The sequence below is a fragment of the Sander vitreus genome, chromosome 1, assembly GCF_031162955.1.
Source record: "Sander vitreus isolate 19-12246 chromosome 1, sanVit1, whole genome shotgun sequence".
NCBI classification, from domain to species: domain Eukaryota; kingdom Metazoa; phylum Chordata; class Actinopteri; order Perciformes; family Percidae; genus Sander; species Sander vitreus.
Genome location: NC_135855.1, coordinates 5,665,622 through 5,684,479, shown reverse-complemented (window position 1 = coordinate 5,684,479; position 18,858 = coordinate 5,665,622). Strand labels below are relative to the sequence as shown.

Below are 18,858 nucleotides of genomic sequence, written 5' to 3'. Positions count from 1 at the left end.
AGTTAGACTGCTAGAAGTATCAGTGCTGGCGCTGCTACACATGGATCAGCTCAGTGCTGGGTATGTGTGTGGGTAGAGGAAGGTCTCCATGCTGAGGAGTCCACTCCTACCTGCAGCAACCAGAGGGGGAATAACTCAATAGAGCTCAGAATGGCTCAGAGCAGTGGTTTACAGAGTTAATGCCAGGGTAGTCACACAGGATCGACTGAAGAAATGTCTGAAGATTTTAAATCAAAGACTCACAGTTTAGAGCAAAATAGATGTTCATAGTTTATATTTCAAGCTCTATGTGGCCCAACTGAAGACAACTGTATGTTTATCTTATTCATACATTAGATTAGATTAGATTAAACTGTATTGTCATTGTGCAGAGTACAAAGTACAAAGACAACAAAATGCAGTTTACGTCCAATCAGACGTGCAAAAAGAGCAGAAAAGTGCAATGCGATATACAAAGTATAGACAGGTATAGACAGGTGGTGTATAGACGGGACAAGAAATATAGTGCAGTGTAGACAGTAGTATACAGTTGGTACAGTAGTATACAGTTGGTTTACAGAAGGTGGTTTACAGTAATATAAATGAAATATAAATATGTGCAGTGTATTAGCAGTTACCTCATAAGAGCAGAATAAATATGGCATAATGTGAACAATGTATGAACAACATGTACAGATATGTGCAATGTAGTAGCAGTAACATTATAATAGTAGTAAGAATAATATAGATATATGCAGTGTATTAACACAATGTATTATAAGAAAAACTGAATAAATATGGATATGCAGTATGAACCATATAAGCAGATATGTACAGTATGTACAGCTATGTGCAGTGTGGAAACAGTACCATTGTAATGCAGAAACAGTAACATTATAAGAGTAGTAAGAATAAGTGTATGTGCAGGATGAATAGTATGAAAAAGGCAAAGATATGATTTTTGATCACTTAACTTCTGTTTCTGATATGTACAACACATTTACATTATATACAGCAACTCATTATACACAGCTTAGAGGTTTTCCCAGAGATGTGGACTTGAAACTAGGTGACGAGTCCACTTGAGACTCATCTTGAACTTGTAAGTTAAAGGGTAACAACAGCGTTTTTTCAACATGGATCATATTTTCCTATGTTTTTGTGTCTAAGTGACTGACGGGAACAACAGTCTTTGACATTGGTCCAGTGTTAAGCGAGATCGCTGCAGTAGGCAGCGTCGAAACAAGCTACAATGTAAGTTAACAGGGCAATTGTCCAGCTTGTATTTACCTTCACAAAAGTGCTCGTTTTGCCACTGACAGGCTCAGATTAATATTTTATTTTCTATTATATGACTATCTGTCCAATCTAAGTTTTCTCTCGCACGACTATTTTTGCAGTGGCTCTGTGCGGAGCTTAGTGCCGCCCATGACAATTGTGATTGGTTTAAAGAAATGCCATTAAACCAGAGCACATTTCCCCTCCCATCCCCGAATGCTGTGTGGAGTAGCCAGACCCTCCTTCACCGCGCTTTGGAGGAGGGTCTGGCAAAGCGAGACTTATGGGCAGGTGGCGCTCTTTCAACATTTAGTCTGCTGCCAAGGGAGACAGTAAAGCCTTTATGTTTAGAAAAGGCGTTTGTGAATTCAGCCACTTCAGAGGGACAGATGTCGGGGGAGTTGATGGTGATTGTCATCCAATAATTTCAAGAATGTTTCTTGAACTAATCCTGAAGGAATTTTACTTACAATACCGGGATCAATGTCTTTTAGGCCCACATAAATACATTCAGTAGGCTAATATCTGTCAGTGACATGCTGGAAAGTGAATAAATAACAATTACGCAGCGCTTTTGGGCACAGCTGTTTCTGTCAAGTAAAACTAATATCACCAACAACTAGCCTAATCAGTGTTAGTTAAACTTCTGTTAACAAAAAACAGGCACTTGACTGGAGGCTCAAGTGGCACGGGCCGAAGATCTTGCACTGCCTTTTTCCCCACTGAAGCCTGTTTTTTTTTTTATCTCCTGGAAAGTAATAATTTATTAGGCTACCCTAATTTTAAACTGTTTAGACATGAAGTGAGGCGTCGGGTCTTATAGAGACAAAGTCTGTAATCTGTAAACTGTAATTATTAGTCTAGGAAGCCTATTATCTGCATTATGCCAAAGCTCATTAAAATGAGTATGATGTCAAGGCTTAAAAAACTATGAAGTCTGCATTGAGCAATTGAAAAATCTAAGTACCTTTGCAAGGTCGCTTGGAGACTCACTGCTGACACACCAACTAGGAACTGGAGTATCAAATTATACAACACCTTATCGTTACCCATCTCTATGTATAGGATATATGTCACGTAGCTCTGAATCTCAGAGATACACCACAACTTACAAATACAAAATGGAACCGAGCTGTATTTAAATCTCTAACGTCGACTGCGTTTTACTGATCTAAACAGAGATGGATCTCCTTCCTTCTTTTCTCTGCCCTCATCCTCTTCTTCTTCCTCCTCCTCCTCCTCCTCTTCCAACTCTTCCTCCATGAACTTGTCCTGAGGTACATCCCATGTCCCTTATTTGATAGCTCCTCGACTCCTCTGTCCTCGGCTGAACCGGAAGTTGTTCCGTCCCTCCTCGGTGAAGGCCGTCTCAAAGCTCTTATTTCTGTCCTGAGGGCCGAGGAGCGAGCATCGAGGAAGGATCACCTCGGAGATATAGCCGAGGAAACACGAGAGCAGCCTTCCCGGAAGCCGTGCAGCTCTCTCCCGTGCCTCCTCGGTGGGAGGGACTAAGACGCGAGGAAGGGAGGCAAGTGGAGGACTCGAGGAGGCAATTTAAGCCACATTAGATGCAGCTCCGGTTGTCGTCCCCTGCCTCCCCCTCCTACTCCCCTTGCTCTCTGTCTATTGTCGGCATCCACTGTTCAAAGCAGGTAATCTGACCTTTGACCTATTTATAGGCCTATACTAAAGCAGTGATTGGTTAGTGATCAGTTAAGCAATTAGTGTTTGCACATGTGAGGAGAGTGTGTGTGACCTGGTGAATAAGTGTAGCATTTTGATTGGTTGTGTTTTGGAAAAGGAAAGCAAGTCACTTCCTGTCAGATTTGTGTGTCTTAGGTAGAGAAGCGTGTGTAGTGCGTTTTATGCAATTGAAAACTGAGTGAAAGGCTGAGAAATAGCTTATGGTCTTTTGCTCTTTAAATGAGAGGTTTCAAAAATTGGGTCACATGTAAAGATTTTGTGTGTAAGTAGTTGTAAAAAAAACTGTAACCTATTATGAAGCCTGTTCTTTTCATCTTCTGCAAAGTAATTACTTAGGCAAGTTAGGCTGCCAAATTGTAAACTGTTTAGACATGAAGTGTAATCTTTAATCAGGTACTGTATGTGCTGATGGTGAGGTGGGCTGTAAGCTAAATCACATTTCCTTTAGCCTCAGCTGCAACTGTAGTACTGTTTAGTTGTTCTGTATACTGGAAATACGAGCACATCATGTTTCGTTGTTTTTTTATTTTTAATGTGGCCACTCCTCGCGTGGATTCGAACCCGCGTCTAACACGACACGAGGCAGAGGGAAATAAACTGCATTACCATTTTCGGCCACAGCAAGAGGTCAATGGGCAGGTGGCGCTCTTTCAACATTTAGACTGCTGCCGAGGGAGACAGTAAAGCCCGGTAAAGACTTTATGTTTAGAAAAAGCGGGCACTATGTGTGAATTAATCCACTTCAGAGGGACAGATGTCGGGCGAGTTGATGGTGATTGGCATCCAATCATTTCAAAAATGTTTCTTAAACTACTCCTGAAGGAATTTTACTTTATTAAAAGGGATATTTGATGGGATTTAAAGATCTTGCAGTGCCTTTTTCCCCACTGAAGCCTGTTTTTTTTTTATCTCTGGAAAGTAATAATTTATTAGGCTACCCTAATTTTAAACTGTTTAGACACGAAGTGAGGCGTCGGGTCTTATAGAGACAAAGTCAGACAACTGTAAGTCTTCAAACAGACACCACAGCATTAGGCTAGGTAGCCTATTATCTGCATTATGCCAAAGGTCATTAAAAGAGTATGATGTCAAAGCTTAAAAAACTATTACGTTGAGCAATTGAAAAATGTAAGTAGCTTTACAATGTGGCTTAGAGACTCATTGCTAACAGACGTGCTACACGCAGCAACAACGGCTGGGGATTGGGGAGATAGAGAGAGGTAGTATCAAATTCTACAACGCTTTATCAATGCCCACCTCTACGCATGAGCTACGTCGTATAGCGCTGAGTCTCGCAGCTGCACAGCAACCTACAGAAATAAAATGGAATCGAGCTGTATTTAAAGGCCTCCGAGGTTGACTGTGTTTCACTGAGGGTGTATACTTGTTTTCTCTGTTCATTCTCATGTAGGACACACTCTTTCTATCTCATAGTCTCTGCAGACACTGAGTTCAGATTTTAAATTGCTTTAGTTTTCAAATTATTGGCTTTGATATGACTGAGGATGCCCATTGGAATTGTGGGTAACGCCTGATACAGGCCATGTCAAATGAATGTATAGGAATTCTCATGACTCATCCATAAAATCGGAACTTTAATCAGGTATATGGTCATGGTGAGTTGGGCTCTAAGCTAGATCACATTTCCTCCAGCCACGGCTGCCACTGTAGTACTTTTTTGTTAGTTATTTTGTCTGCTGAAAATACGAGCCTATTAGATTGTGTTGCCGTTTTGTTATTTTTTAATGTGGCCTCTACTCGCTTAGAATGGAACCCTCATCTAAAGCGCTATGAGGCAGGGAGAAATAGGCTGCATTACCATGTTCGGCCACAGCGAGGTGTCAATGGGCAGGTGGCGCTGTTTCCCAATGACTCACAGATCAGATACTACTCATGGAGCCTCATCGTTTACAGTTTTTTACATCTGCTTACACACGTTTTCAAAACTCTCTCCGTTTTTCAAAACTCTACACACAATTCCAAAAACTGCACCCACAAAATGCAAAATGCCTCACATCTCCTTCAAAAGGAAACACTGCAGTCAAAATGCCTAAAAAAAATGCAATAAACACATCTCAAAAAGAAGCATTTGCATTAAATGGCTTTTTTCATAACAGTAGGCTACATTTTAGGATATACCATGTACACACTGTTGTTCTAAATCTAATGCTCTTTTGTATTTGTAAGCTTTTCCTGGCGCAAAATACAGATCACATCAGATCATCTGTAATATACCTGGCTGTTTTACATTCTTTGACCAACAGGTGGTATTGGGAGCAAATGAAGCCTCGAGAAATAAACCCTTTTGCGAACCACTTTGCTGGAAAGCTTCAATGCTTCATGAGGCTTCATCTCGCCACCGCTAGCTTTTATACCTGTAGTTCAGCTCAACTGCTTTAGACCAACAACAACAACAACAAAAAGATTTTCACCTTGTAGATCCGGCCCTAATTGTGTTCACATGGACTTATTACGAACAGTCCAATCGGTTTATCAATGGCGATTAAATCAAGCGTCAGAATACACATCAGCAGTAATGAAAACATGTTTATTCTGTGCAACGACCATCGGTCTCTTTGTGTCTGTTGTTGAGCCGAAGGTACACATTTCTAGAGTTGTGTTGGAGTTGGGTATCGGCCATTACATTTCATCGGGAATTCTGGGCAGCTGTTGTAGTGAATTATAGATCCGACGCCGAGGCCAGATTAATGACTCGGACACAAACTGCCCTTTTTTAATGCTTTTCCTGTTTTTACCTCAAAATATGACAACAAATCCCCAAAAGTCTTAGAAAAATCCACAGAGTCAGAATCCAAAAAAAAAAGAGTTTAATATGCTCAAAAGGAATTCAACACACAAAAAACCAGAGTAAGTTCCGGACAGCTTACCAGAGATTCCTTTGTCTAGTGTCGTCTTATTATTTGCAAAAAGTGACTTTCCCCCCAAATAAATCCACCGTTTTCAGGACATGCTGTGTGAGAATCCAATTGGGTACTTTGGAGTCTAAGGACTAAGGCCTTTTTAGGATGGTCTTTCTGGTGGAGTTATATTGCTGATATTTGCAAGTTTTTAGCCGAGTTCGCATCTCCAGTGCCAGCGCCTGAGGCCTTGGCTCTGTGTCAGTCTCTGCCTCTGGAGCTGTGCAGCAGCGACTAAGAGTGGCACTAGGAGGGGGAGTCTGGGACTTCTCTTTAGGCAGACATAACCGGTCACCTGTCTATACCACAAAGACACACAATATTATATTTTCCCTTAAAAGGTCCAATGTGTAGGAATTTCTCCCATCTAGCGTTGAGATCATGGGCGAAGAAGAAGACTCCCGTTTCTGAAATTTGGATTTTGAATACGTGTGGTCCTCCATGTTTCCTTCTTCAAACTTGCCCCGGGGACCGGGAAGCTACGATACCCGTTAGCAGCATTAGCAGCACCTGTGAGTTTATCATGTGACAGCGAAAACGCGAAAGGCGGAGCAGTACGTCTTGTATGTCCCTTACCGGCTAACGTATTTCAAGATGGCGCATGAATATGGAGCGTCTACCCCAGTTCATGCAAACACAAATGTAAAAATGTCAAGCCAAAAGGAATACTTGGAATTGATGGTGGTAGTACATATCCAGATTTTGATAAAGAACACTTAAACACCTTACACACTGGACCTTTAACATAATTATAAACCAGATTTGATCACATTTAGGGTCACACACAACACAGCCAGCTCTTCCTGTGTGCACCTGTTCCTACTTCTTTGAATCTTGTCAAGGATCTTCTCAGTTCAGGTCAAGTCACCATGGTACCCTGTGTGCTGTCAGTCCCTTAATGATGGCAGTATCTGCTGGTAAAGCTCAGTCATGTTGATTTCCTGGAAGGCTGCGGCCAGCTCTGGGAACGACTCGTAGTTCTTCACTACGAAACCCTGGAGACTGATCGAAAAGACACGGAGAGAAACGCAGAGAGAAACCATTATGAGAGCTGCTGCTGTGTGATCTAACACTGACCACATGGCCACAGAAGTTCTGTCCTTATTCCATTTCTCCGCTACATCAGAGTCATGTGCCTGTGATCCATACCCATGTCCGCAGGAGGAAGACAAAGGGCTTTCAATGAGAACCTTCATCATCCTCTCTTTGCATTTCTTGCCTGAAGAATCCACATCCACCTTCACCGTCTTCAAAAGGCGACAGAACTCCTGAAGAGACACGAGTACGGTCAAGAATGCACTCATCATTCACGACTAGTGTTATACAGTGTGGTTTATATAATAAGGGTTAGAACTAGGGATGCTCAATAGAATGGTAATCACGTCGGTATTGGCCGATCATTTCTTTAAAAGGTGCTCTAAGCGATGTCGCACGTTTTTACAACATTTTCTGTCACATAAAGCAAACATCTCACTATCCACCAGCTGCCTGTCCCCTGAACACACTGTAAAATAGCGCGGTCCCTGTAGACACCCCAGGCTCCACAAACGCCAACAAAAACAAATTGTGCCAACCTGCACCACCAAACATAACAAACAGTGTTCCAGCGTTCCAGCCAATAAACGACAAGAAGGATTTGGGGGTGGGGGTTGGGGGGGGGGTTAGTGCGCGGAAGCACGGAAAGGGAGGGAGAGGGGACGGGATGAGGAGGAGAGAGCGAGCTAGCCTCCGTTTTTGTTTGAAAATACTTTGAACGTCGACAAGAAGTGCCGTCACCCAACATCGCTTAGAGCACCTTTAATACATTGGTATTGGTCCGATGAGCAAAAGTGGTCTGATGTGAACAACCAGATGATGTTTGTGTGTGTGTGTGTGTGTGTGTGTGTGTGTGTGTGTGTGTGTGTGTGTGTGTGTGTGTGTGTGTGTGTGTGTAATACATTGGTATTGGTCCAATGAGCAAAAGTGGTCTGATGTGAACAACCAGATGATGTTTGTGTGTGTGTGTGTGTGTGTGTGTGTGTGTGTGTGTGTGTGTGTGTGTGTGTGTAATACATTGGTATTGGTCCGATGAGCAAAAGTGGTCTGATGTGAACAACCAGATGATGTTTGTGTGTGTGTGTGTGTGTGTGTGTGTGTGTGTGTGTGTGTGTGTGTGTGTGTGTGTTTTGGCCACGCAGAGTTTGTGACGCAGTCTGGATCAATAACAGTACATTTCCAGGATAACTGCCCCGGATGTCCCTCGGCTTCCGCTCTCTGCGAGTTGCCGTTCTCAAACTCTGTTCTCTTCAGAAAACAACAATTGTTTGCGGCATTTCCTCTCTAACTGGGACGTTTTGGGACCGATTGATGGGATTGCTGTGGACGAAGTACACACAGCGATACACTGGTAATGGCAAATGAGGTTTAACCATGTATCCAGCTAATTTAAATAGCTCACGTTACTGTGTTGTGTGAACAGTTAACTTCATTTAATATTGTACGTGGTGGTTTCTTTTGCGGGTTGCAAATGTTCCACCAAAAGAAGTTCATTAGTAATTAGATGTTTTACACATCTAATTATTAATATCTTATTTCTGTTAGTTAAGATAAAATACAATTTCAGTTGCACTTTTGATAAGAGGACACATCTGTTGTTTGGCACAGTTTGTATAAATACAGGTAAAGGAATATTTTTCACTCATTTGTGCAGCTCATTCTGTTAAAACAAATTCTGTTAAAAAAATCCTATCGTGAAACTTAAAACCGTGAATCGTATATAAAATCGTAAGTTGAGTGTATTGTTACATCCTTATTCATAAGACATACAGTAGGCCTATGTCCAGCATACAGTATATGTACTGTATGTACTAGGGATCGACCGTTACTGGTTTTTCAAGGCTACCGATTATTAGTGGTTGGTGAAACTGCATTTGATGTGAAAATGAAAATCTTTAAGTCAAATTTAAGATTTTGGAATGTTACAAACTCTAACATAAAACTTAGTTTCAATGCTTTAAGCAATTATTTAATAAATGAGAAACGTTCAACATGATAGTGATAGTGTTGTGGGCGGGACAGTGTTTGTTGTGTTATGGTTGTCTAAGCTACTGGATGCCAAAAATGTCCCTCGGGATGAATGAATGAATGAATGAATGTATGCATGTATGTACTGTATTTATGTATGTATGTATGTATTTATGTATGTATGTATGTATGTATGTATGCATCTATGTACTGTATGTATGCATGCATGTATGTATGCATGCATGTATGTATGTATGCATGCATGTATGTATGCATCTATGTACTGTATGTATGCATGCATGCATGCATGCATGCATGCATGCATCCATCCATCCATCTATCTATCTATGTATGTATGTATGTATGTATGCATGTATGCATGTATGTACTGTATGTACTGTATGTACTGTATGTATGTATGCATCTATGTACTGTATGTATGTATGTATGCATCTATGTACTGTATATTCTATCTATCTATCTATCTATCTATCTATCTATCTAGTCAGACTCAGTGGTGAGTGAAGCAGAGGGACAGACACAGAGCTGTAGCGGAGTCAAAGTAGCACACTTTTTAAATTCATTAACTTTATCGGTTATCGGGCAAATAAAATGCCGATACAGATAATCTGCAAACTGACAAATAAACGTCCCGTCCCTAGTACGTACATGCTGCATAAAAGACGTAACGCAAAAAGCAGCAGGCTGATGGTGTGTTAAACATGTGGGTTGGTACCTTGATATTGGGTCTGGCTCCCTGCAGAACCACCAGTATACTCTGTCCCAGTAGTAAGCACCCAGTGAGCTGCAGCGTCCGGCTCCAGCGCTCCAGCAGACCGACATAACGACTCCGGGATCGGATGTGGTCTAACGACAGCACTGCCGTCCACTCCTCCTCTCTCTCTTTCGCCTCCTCCTCACCCCCTCTGCATTTCTCCGTCACCTCCACACACTGCGGGTTTTTAAACACAGACCGAAATGATTATCCGAGGAGCATTCCCTTCACCCTCGTGTTGTCCTCCGTCTGTTTTTTTTCCTGTTCATAAGCTTCAATTATAAATGCTCACCCAATTCTGTGCTACATCTTCTTAACCAACTTCATTCCAACTAATTACCACTAGTTTTACACTTATTTATGGAATTCATGGTCCATACACCTCATTCATATTAGATTATACCTCATTTTTGATTTATAAAACCCAGAAATTATGAATTATTTTGAATAATAGGTAAGATCAGAGGAACGTATGTTGATGGATAATCGCAGCCTGTTTGGTGTATGGAACCATTCGTGTTATTTTTGGGCAATTTGGTTGAATAAAACCCATACTGTATTTACATAGAAACTTTGAAAGCCTCATGATACGATATCATCACGATACGTTATTATTGCGATTTAAAATATTCTGCGATATACTGCAATTTATGACCTTTTATCCTACTTCAAATATTTCCCAATTTCAAATTATGTCCCCAAAATGAAACTTTGTCAACATCTGTTTATCTAAAAAAATTTAATTTCTTGTTCAAGTTTACTGCTGCAAAATGGGATTGTCGAGCCGACAAACTGACCAACACATATATAATAATGGATTGATGCTTGGCGTCTGTGTATGGATACAGTATTGCCACAGAAAATATCACCATACTATGCTGTATCGATTTTGTCCCCCACCCATAGTCAAAAACCACTTTACTCCTATCATTTACATCAGCTGAGCACAATTTGTGGCAGCATGGAAACTCGCAAGATAACTTGGCATTACTCATTACCTTTGTCACTACCCAATGTGAGTCGAGTGCAGATGTGAGTTGCGCATGCGTCACTTTGCCGCATAGTCGTAATTTATTATTTATTTCTAGTAAAGGCCGTTTTATGGTTCTGCGGAGGCTCCACGCAGAGCTTTCGCCGTAGCCTGATGTTTATACTTGTGCGCTGGTGTGTGCGTCGAGCCGGCATGTGTGTGTGTGTGTGTGAGTCATAGTCAGAGAAACAAAGTGTCTCCCCTGTGCTTTCTGACCACGGTGGGAAATCTGTAGCAGGAAAAGTGAACCCTCTCCTTGATTTCATGTTGTTTCTGGAGAAGGAGAACCAGGGGTATGAGTCGGGGGAAATGCAACGCTACCAAGCCACAGTCGAGGGACGTGCGTCACTGCGATGTGCGGTGTTGTTAAATTTTTCGAGAGGTCCGGCTATGGCGTAGGGTCCGGCGTAGGTTTGTGTCTTCATGTACCTACGTACGTAGCAACGGCGTAGATTTTACGCAGAAGTATAAATCAGCCTTAAGGCATCACATTTTCACGGCATGATCCCTGATGTCAGTTCTAGATTAGAGGCTGAAGTAGCCTACAAGAACCTGCTAACGAGAGACTTCTGTAATGTCAATACAATAAAATGTACCTACGTAACATAAAGTTTGTTCACTGCTGGCTACAAGTTAGCAATCAAACACAACAAAGGCTGTCACTTGAATGGCGTTTTGAACTAACGTTAGCAATCAAACAATCAGAGATAGCTGAAACGTTTTTGAAATGATTATTATGTTATTGTTTGTAATAAGAAAAGTTTATTATTTTATGGATTTCACAAATTTCAGTATGACACAGACGGCGCAACTCACATCTGCACTCGACGCACATCAGGTAGTGATACCCTTGGCTAAAATGTCAGCAGTGCGCAAGCATTTTAAACTAGAAAGTGAAAATAGTCCATACATACATACATACATACATACATACAACAGTCCAACATCCAATATGATCAAAGTGGATTTGTGACGTTGATTTTATATGTGAGTTTTACAAAAATGATAGCTGCACTAAGTTAACCTGAACACATCTTTTACTTTGTCAACTTTTGTAAATAAAAAAAACCGGTGTGCAGCAAGCGTCGGACCGGGACGCGCTATCGGCAGATATTCAATATTTTATCGGGATCGGGGGCCATCCCTAATGTTAACAGCTACATTTCTAAAGTTACAGCTAAATAGAGCGTCTGTAAACTTGTTCATTCAGCCTACCTGCAACCACTCCACCAGCTGATGGACCATTGGTTCTGGAGGTAAAGCTGCAGCCTGATCCAGCAGCGTCTGTCTGATGTTGCGACACTGGGTCCTGGAGAGAGCAGTGGAAGAGACAGAGATGGCGGGGGGACAGGAAGGGTAGCTGGGCTGCAGATGGAACAACAGTCTCACGTCCAGCCTTCTTTCTCCTCCGACAGTGCTGTTGACTTGGACCGTGAGCCCATCCTGAGCTACAAGGCAAACAGAGTGAACGCTGCAGCACTGCTACAGGACTAACACACAGTAGGATTTGAGTTTTGACTAAACGACGCATTAAACAAGTCACACGTCGCCTTAATGTTACAGACAAATACACGTATTTATGTAGATAAATGAGTCCGTTGTTACTACGGAAAACCCTGTCGAGTCTTCCACGATACTGATCAGTATTTTGAAACAATGCATTAAACAATTCACAGGTCGCCATTTGTTCCATTTAAGAGGTGAATTCGAAGTGCAGCAGTTAAACTCCGCTTCTCTGAGTGCACGCACGCACGGGATGCAAATCCTGGCGGTGATAACACCGGCATTGGAAGCCAGTGGTTCCTTATTTTATAGTCAAACCTGAGACTAGACAATATAATAAACCCTTGATTGATGCATTTTTTCAAATACGCCGCACTTTCGCCGTATAAATTGCTGATTTCAGCGCAAAATATGCGGGGCTTGCATGATTTCATAATCCCCACATTTTCGTTGCAAAACAGTCACATATATCTTAGCAGAAAGTTGATAAATGTTGCGTTTACTTCACACAAGAGCAGCCATTTTCTCCTGTTGCCATGGGAACGTTATGAAGTGACGTAATTACGCGACGTGAACATCATCGAAAAGCTGCAAACCCCGCGATGAAGCCATGATGAAACCGCAGTTTTTGCAAGTTCCCGCAATCATCATCGCATAAATATCCCGCATATTCCATCGCATTTTTTAAGAAAACGTGCCGCATAATCAAGGATTTTTGCCCGCAACAATCACAAAAAAAACTCCGCATTTTTCTGGAAGGACTGAAATATGTAACTTTTTGGATTAAATAAAAGCATGTCAATAAACTCTACATGTCTGGCCCTTGATGTGATTCTCATTTTCCAGTGTGGCTCTTAGTGAAATTGAGTTTGGCACCCCTGACATAGAGGATACACTTTAACAGACAACAAGTAACAGACAGACAGGGATGGACAAGAAATAAAAACAGAAAATAACCACACTTTGGCGTGTCTTGGTGCCATAGGTTAGCTACAGGTTATTTATCAACATGGTCAATTTTTTTGTAACTTGTAGCGTTAACGTTATACAACAATGTTTGTTCGCAGCTAACTTAAATGCTAACTAACGTTAACTTACCAGACTGCTGGATGAGTTGGAACTCGCCTTCTCCGCAGTAAATGGACGATAACACTGAAACTTCCTCTAAAGCAGCGTCAGACATTATTTACGAATCAACATCATGCATGTTAGCTTCTCCGCAACAGCGTTAAACAAGCGACATGTATGATGAATTAAACAGTTTTCAGTGGATATTATGCTGCTACACATGTCCGCACCGCCTTGTCGTCCGGGTAGATCGCATACCATGTTCATCAGTTCCGCGCGGCGCCATAATTCAATGGAATGCCGTTTTATTCAAATTAAATAAATAAATATGCCTATGAATTACATCCTTATAGGGGAATTTAATTTGATATCTTCACATTTATTGATTTTAGGGAATTTTATTTCATAATTTAAAATTTATTTTCCTTTACTTGCACTTCTTATATTCAAATGAAGGGGTGCGGCTATCGCAGACTCAGGCTATACATGGATTTCTCGGCAACGTCATCACTGCTTGCGCACGCAACCGGGGGGGGGGGGCAGAAAGAAGATGTGTTTCGTGTAACTAGTAGTTGTAGCAGCATAGCATAAGTCAAAATGCCAAGGAGTTGTTGCGTGGTTAATTGTACAAACAGAGCCAGTGATGGGTGCCTGATGTTTAACATACCTAGGGGGAAGCATGCTTTTGCCAAAAAACGGTGGCGGTTATGGCTTCAAGCCATAAGAAGGGCAGATTGGGGTCATATGCAAGAGTCAGGCTCCCATTGTATCAATCAGAAAAGTTGCAGCTTGTTCAGTTGTTCAGCTAAGTGATTTCTACCTGTCAGGGTTAGAGTACTTGAGTCCGGACCATAGACAGTTAAAGGTCCGGACTCGAGACAAGTTTAGACTGCTAGCTAAAGCTACGCCGATGTTTTGCTAACGTTAGCGCAACAGCGTTAGCCTAGCCTGCTAGGTAAATATTACGACTGCCTTCGGAGTGTCTTATATCTGCGTCCATGTTGTCAACATAAGACCTGTGGCGTTAGTGCTCCTTTTGTACCATCATTTTATTGAATGATATCTTAAGCTTCGCTCCTACGAGATGGGTGGGTTTTTATTACGTTACACACAAAGCTAACTGGCTATAGTTGCCGAGACAGCTGCAGTAGAGTTTCGGCAAGCTAACCACGACAGTGTTGGCGCCCTCTCGCCCACAATCAACCTCTGCTGCTAAAAACAGTCAACCTGCAGTGATGTTTTGAAATGGAGACACACACATCGTAGCTTTTCCAATTCTGTCTTATTTGTGTCTCTTTAAACCACTCGTACACACAGTCCTGTCCATCTATCTGTGGACATGTTATGCTGTTTGTATGCACAAAATACAGCGTAACGTTGTTATCAACTGGTATTGCTAACATTGGCTAACCTAGCTAGCGCAAACATTCCAACATGTTGTACTGGAACTTGAGTGTGATGTCATTCTCAGCTCCGGCTTCCGACTTCAGAGATAAATGGAACGCAGCATTAGCTTGTGAAGTGGAGGCTGAGAAAGAGCAGGCACTGGGCACCTACCATGGGTGTAGCCAGACATTGTAAACATTCAGGGCTGGGTTCTTCCCATTAATGGCAGCTATACGCACAATTTTTTAAGATATTTGATAAAAGAATGCGTAAAAATTGGTACATCATTTGGGAAAAACATGATAGTTGCCAAGGAAAACAATGATCCTGCAGAGCAGACATCCTGTTTTGTATCTAACTGTTCTCCAACTGTCTTCATCATTCTGAAACCAGAACCACAATTAATGTGTGTGCATCACAGGAGCTCAGCTCTTTGGTGGTGATGTAAAATGAGACCAAAGCTCCGACCGGTTTGGCACGCCTGCCAATTTTATTTTGTAGTCTCTGTTTTCTCCCTTGCCATGTCTTGTTTTACTTCCTGCCTAGTGTTTTCCCTCCTGTCTGATTGTCTGCCCCGCCCTGATGTGTTTCACCTGTTCCTGAGCCCTTGTGCCACCTGTCCCTTGTTTCAACCTTGTTACCTAGTGTATTTAGTCTCTGTGCTGTCTTTGTCTCTTGTCGGATCATTGTCTTGTGAATTGTATGTTTTTGTCTTGGGTTCCGGGTCTAGCGTTTTGCCATGCGTCGTGTCTTCTTGTCTTGCCTCCTGGCCTTCATGCAGTTTGGATTATTTTCGTGTAAGTTTTTGCCTGCCTACCTCTGGACACTTTTTGTTGTATTTTTTGTTTCAATAAATTCCTCAAATCTGCATTTGGGTCATGGGCTGGGTCATCCAGAGGAGTGCAGTCACTATCATCTGACCTCTACGACATCTTCATCAGCCGTAATGTATAATAGGTGTCATTGGTGGGCAGTTGCCTCAGGGCCTCGGTCTGCCACGTGGTTAGATGATTAGGCCAGCATTAGTCTCTCATTGCCAGACCTTCATCCACAGCGCTGTGGAGGAGGGTCTGGCTAGTCCACACAACATTCCATGTTGGGATAAAAACGTGCTCTGGTTTATTGGCATTTCTTTAAACCAAGCACAATCATCTTTGGCACTGCAAAATTGCCATGTTTTGGTGGAACATGTGTAAGTTTAAATGTTTTAAAAGTTGTTAGTCGTGCAACAGAAAACTCAGATTGGACGGATAGTCTAGCTAGCTGTCTGGATTTACCCTGCAGAGATCTGAGGAGCAGTTAACCATAGTCCTCAGAAATCCACCGTAATTAAATTACAACACAAAGAAAGCGGAAGGTGACGGACAACCGGCCGAGAAGAGTGACATCCGATGGAATTTCCGGCAGCACCGGTGCAATCGGGGTAATGAAACATCGTGGATATAGACTAGGCCAGCAGTGAAGTCCTCCGTGAGGCTCTTCGATGGTAGGAGAATGATGGAGGCGAGGCAGGTGCCGCCAGCCAAGGCAGCAGAATAAGGCGTTGTGGCTATCCAAGGCCGGCATCGGCGAGGAGTTGATGCCACAAAGCTTGCTAGCGGTCAAAAACATTACTAAGTGACACCAGAGACAGGATTTAGATTGTGAAAGTGGATCCGTGCTCCAAGGTGGCTGAATGAAAATGAGAGATGAACAGTGCTGGGGCCAGATGCATAAAACTCATGATTCATGACTAAAACTGTGCATACGCTCAAGGAGAGAAATCTTCATCAAGATCTTCAATCTTCATCAGATATATAAAGCTGCATGTATGGCCCATTGTGATTATATAAATCTCCATCATTGAGGAACTAATTTAGTTTGCATATCTCCACCACTCATTAGACCTGTCAGTGAGAAATATATTAGGAAAGTGCAATGTCACCAACTTTGTCGCTTCGGCAAGGTTCTCCAAAGGTGCCAGAGCAGCTGTCATTATGCACGGCTGTGGTTAGTGTTTATACAGTAGCCTACCACTAATTAATCACGTTTCTGCAAACCATCATTGCAATTCTCAATCATCATTATTATTAAATGTCAGAAGGATGATCAATGAGTCATTCATAGCGCTCATGTTGAAACAGACTTTACAAAGTACTTCACAATTCCAGATAAAAGCAAAAGATAACTATTATCTGATTGTATGTGGTTGCTACCTCCTGATTAGGCGGTGAGTGCCAAGGCGGAGCCTCGATGGGTGTCTGTGGTTTGCAGCTGTTATGGAGAGTATATTGGGTAACACTTGAAGGTATCTACATAAGAGTAACATGACACTGTCAAAAACCGAATGACACTTACTAAAAGAAGCGTTATGTCATAAACGTTTATGACTTGTTTATAATGTTTATGACACGTTAATAACAGTGTCATGTCACTCTTATGTAGATACCGTCAAGTAAAGTGTAACCGTATATTGTCTGTACATCTGTGTTTGCTGCCTTGGTGATGCTTTATTCAGCGGTTAAAATGGCAGGTCATTTTGTAGTATTTTGTAGCCTAATAATAATAATAATAATAATAATAATAATAATAATAATAAGCTTTATTTGTCTAGCACCTTTCATACACAGAGTGCAGCTCAAAGTGCTTTACATTTGGAACATTTAACACAATAATAGAGAATAAAATAGTAATAAAATAATACAACTCGAGGCTAGCTGTAAAAAAAAAATAAAAATTTAAATTAAAAATTTGCCAAAAATAAACCCAACTCACAATATTCTTCAACCAAACACATTAACACATCTAGAATTAAATTAAAATATAAATGACAACAGTCATACGTCCATTAACAATTCCATCTATTGATGCATATAGTTAGTAACATTCAGTTACACAACACAAAAAAATAAATAAATAAATAAGTAAAAAAAAAAGTTAGCCAAAAGCTCTCATATATAGGTATGTTTTTAGGTATTTTAAAAAAAATATTCACTGAGCTCGCTTGTCTGATATACAGAGGCAGCTTCTCCACTCAGCTTGTGGAGCACTTTGGGTATAATTAAAAGATTTGCACTGGAAGATCTAAGTTTCCTTTATGGTTGATAAGATGCTAAAATCTCAGCGATATATGAAGGTGCTATGCCATTCAGAGCTTCATAAGTGATTAACATAACCTTAAAATCAATTCTATAAGAAACAGGGAGCCAGTGCAGTTCAGCTAACACAGGGGTGATGTGCTCTCTCTTCTTGGTCTTAGTTAAAAGTCTAGCAGCAGAGTTCTGTATAAGTTCCAATTTCTTTATATGTTTTTTTTGGGAGACCAGTAAAAAGTGCATTGCAGTAGTCTAACCTACTAGTGATAAAGGCATGGATTAGTTTTTTTTGCATCTTGTTGAGTTAAAAAGGGCCGTACTTTGGCAATGTTTCTCAGGTGAAAATATGCTGTCTGAGCACCTTTACTGATATGGGGCTTGAAGCTTAACTCTGTATCTAAGATGACACCTAGGCTTGTTACTTTGGGCGCCAGGTTCCCAAAATTACTAAGAACAATTTCTCGTTTTGATTTTGGTCCAACCAAAAGTATCACTGTTTTGTCATCATTCAGCTTTAAAAAAAAATGTTGCTCATCCACTGATTAATGGATGTTAAGCATGTGATAAGGGAGCAAAGGCCATCTGGGTTATTTGGTTATATATAATATGCTTGTTGCACTCACTGTCATCTCCATAATTGTCAAGAGTTTTGTCCTTTTCTGATTCATTCTAGCGGCAAAATATTGTAGTACTGTTTCCATCCCTGATTGTAACGAATGGCTTTGTTTATAGTTAAAAAATAATGTATTTCATGTTTTATACACATAAGTTATAAAGTGATAAGGTTGAGAAAACCCCTTTGACTGATTGGACTATGTATGACCACCATGCAAAATCTGTTCATTAACAATTTGATGAGGATTAATTAATGGATTACCAACATTTCTAAATGCATTTTTACTAAATAGAAATGATAAACGGACATACAAGGTTTTCTTCTCACAACACAATCATTTTTTGTTCTTGTTAATGGATTAGGCATGATAAATGATTTATTAATCACTTATAAAGCCATCAGATACAACTTTTTCTTTCAACTCTTTATAATTTGTGCCTTATTAGAAAGTGGTGGCATCACTTTTCCTGTATTTTTTACCAAACGCAGTAGCAATTTTGGTTTGTCTTTGAGACTCTATTGCA

General features: G+C 41.1%; 1 protein-coding gene across 2 annotated transcripts; it reads right to left on the bottom strand.

The window, feature by feature from the left end:
- Positions 1 to 5,495: 5,495 nt before the first annotated feature.
- Positions 5,496 to 13,499, bottom strand: rwdd3 (RWD domain containing 3). Of its 2 annotated transcripts, XM_078253135.1 has the most exons (5): positions 13,289 to 13,499; positions 11,903 to 12,135; positions 9,619 to 9,834; positions 7,029 to 7,147; positions 5,496 to 6,881 (listed from the first exon to the last, which is right to left on the bottom strand). In XM_078253135.1, exons 1-5 carry the CDS (start codon positions 13,371 to 13,373, stop codon positions 6,767 to 6,769), a joined length of 768 nt encoding a protein of 255 aa, XP_078109261.1. In that variant the 5' UTR covers positions 13,374 to 13,499; the 3' UTR covers positions 5,496 to 6,766. The 2 variants fall into 2 exon arrangements, with proteins under 2 accessions (XP_078109261.1, XP_078109173.1); XM_078253047.1 differs by having other exon boundaries at positions 5,496 to 7,147.
- Between the last annotated feature and the right edge of the window lie 5,359 nt (positions 13,500 to 18,858).

Bases quoted from the DNA above. Each gene is read 5' to 3' on its own strand.
- rwdd3 (XM_078253047.1), bottom strand. From the start codon at position 13,373: ATGTCTGACGCTGCTTTAGAGGAAGTTTCAGTGTTATCGTCCATTTAC. The intron at 12,136-13,288 runs GTAAGTTAACGT...TTTGCCTTGTAG, and splicing joins CCAACTCATCCAGCAGTCTG to CTCAGGATGGGCTCACGGTC. The intron at 9,835-11,902 runs GTAGGCTGAATG...AAAAACCCGCAG, and splicing joins AGCTGGTGGAGTGGTTGCAG to TGTGTGGAGGTGACGGAGAA.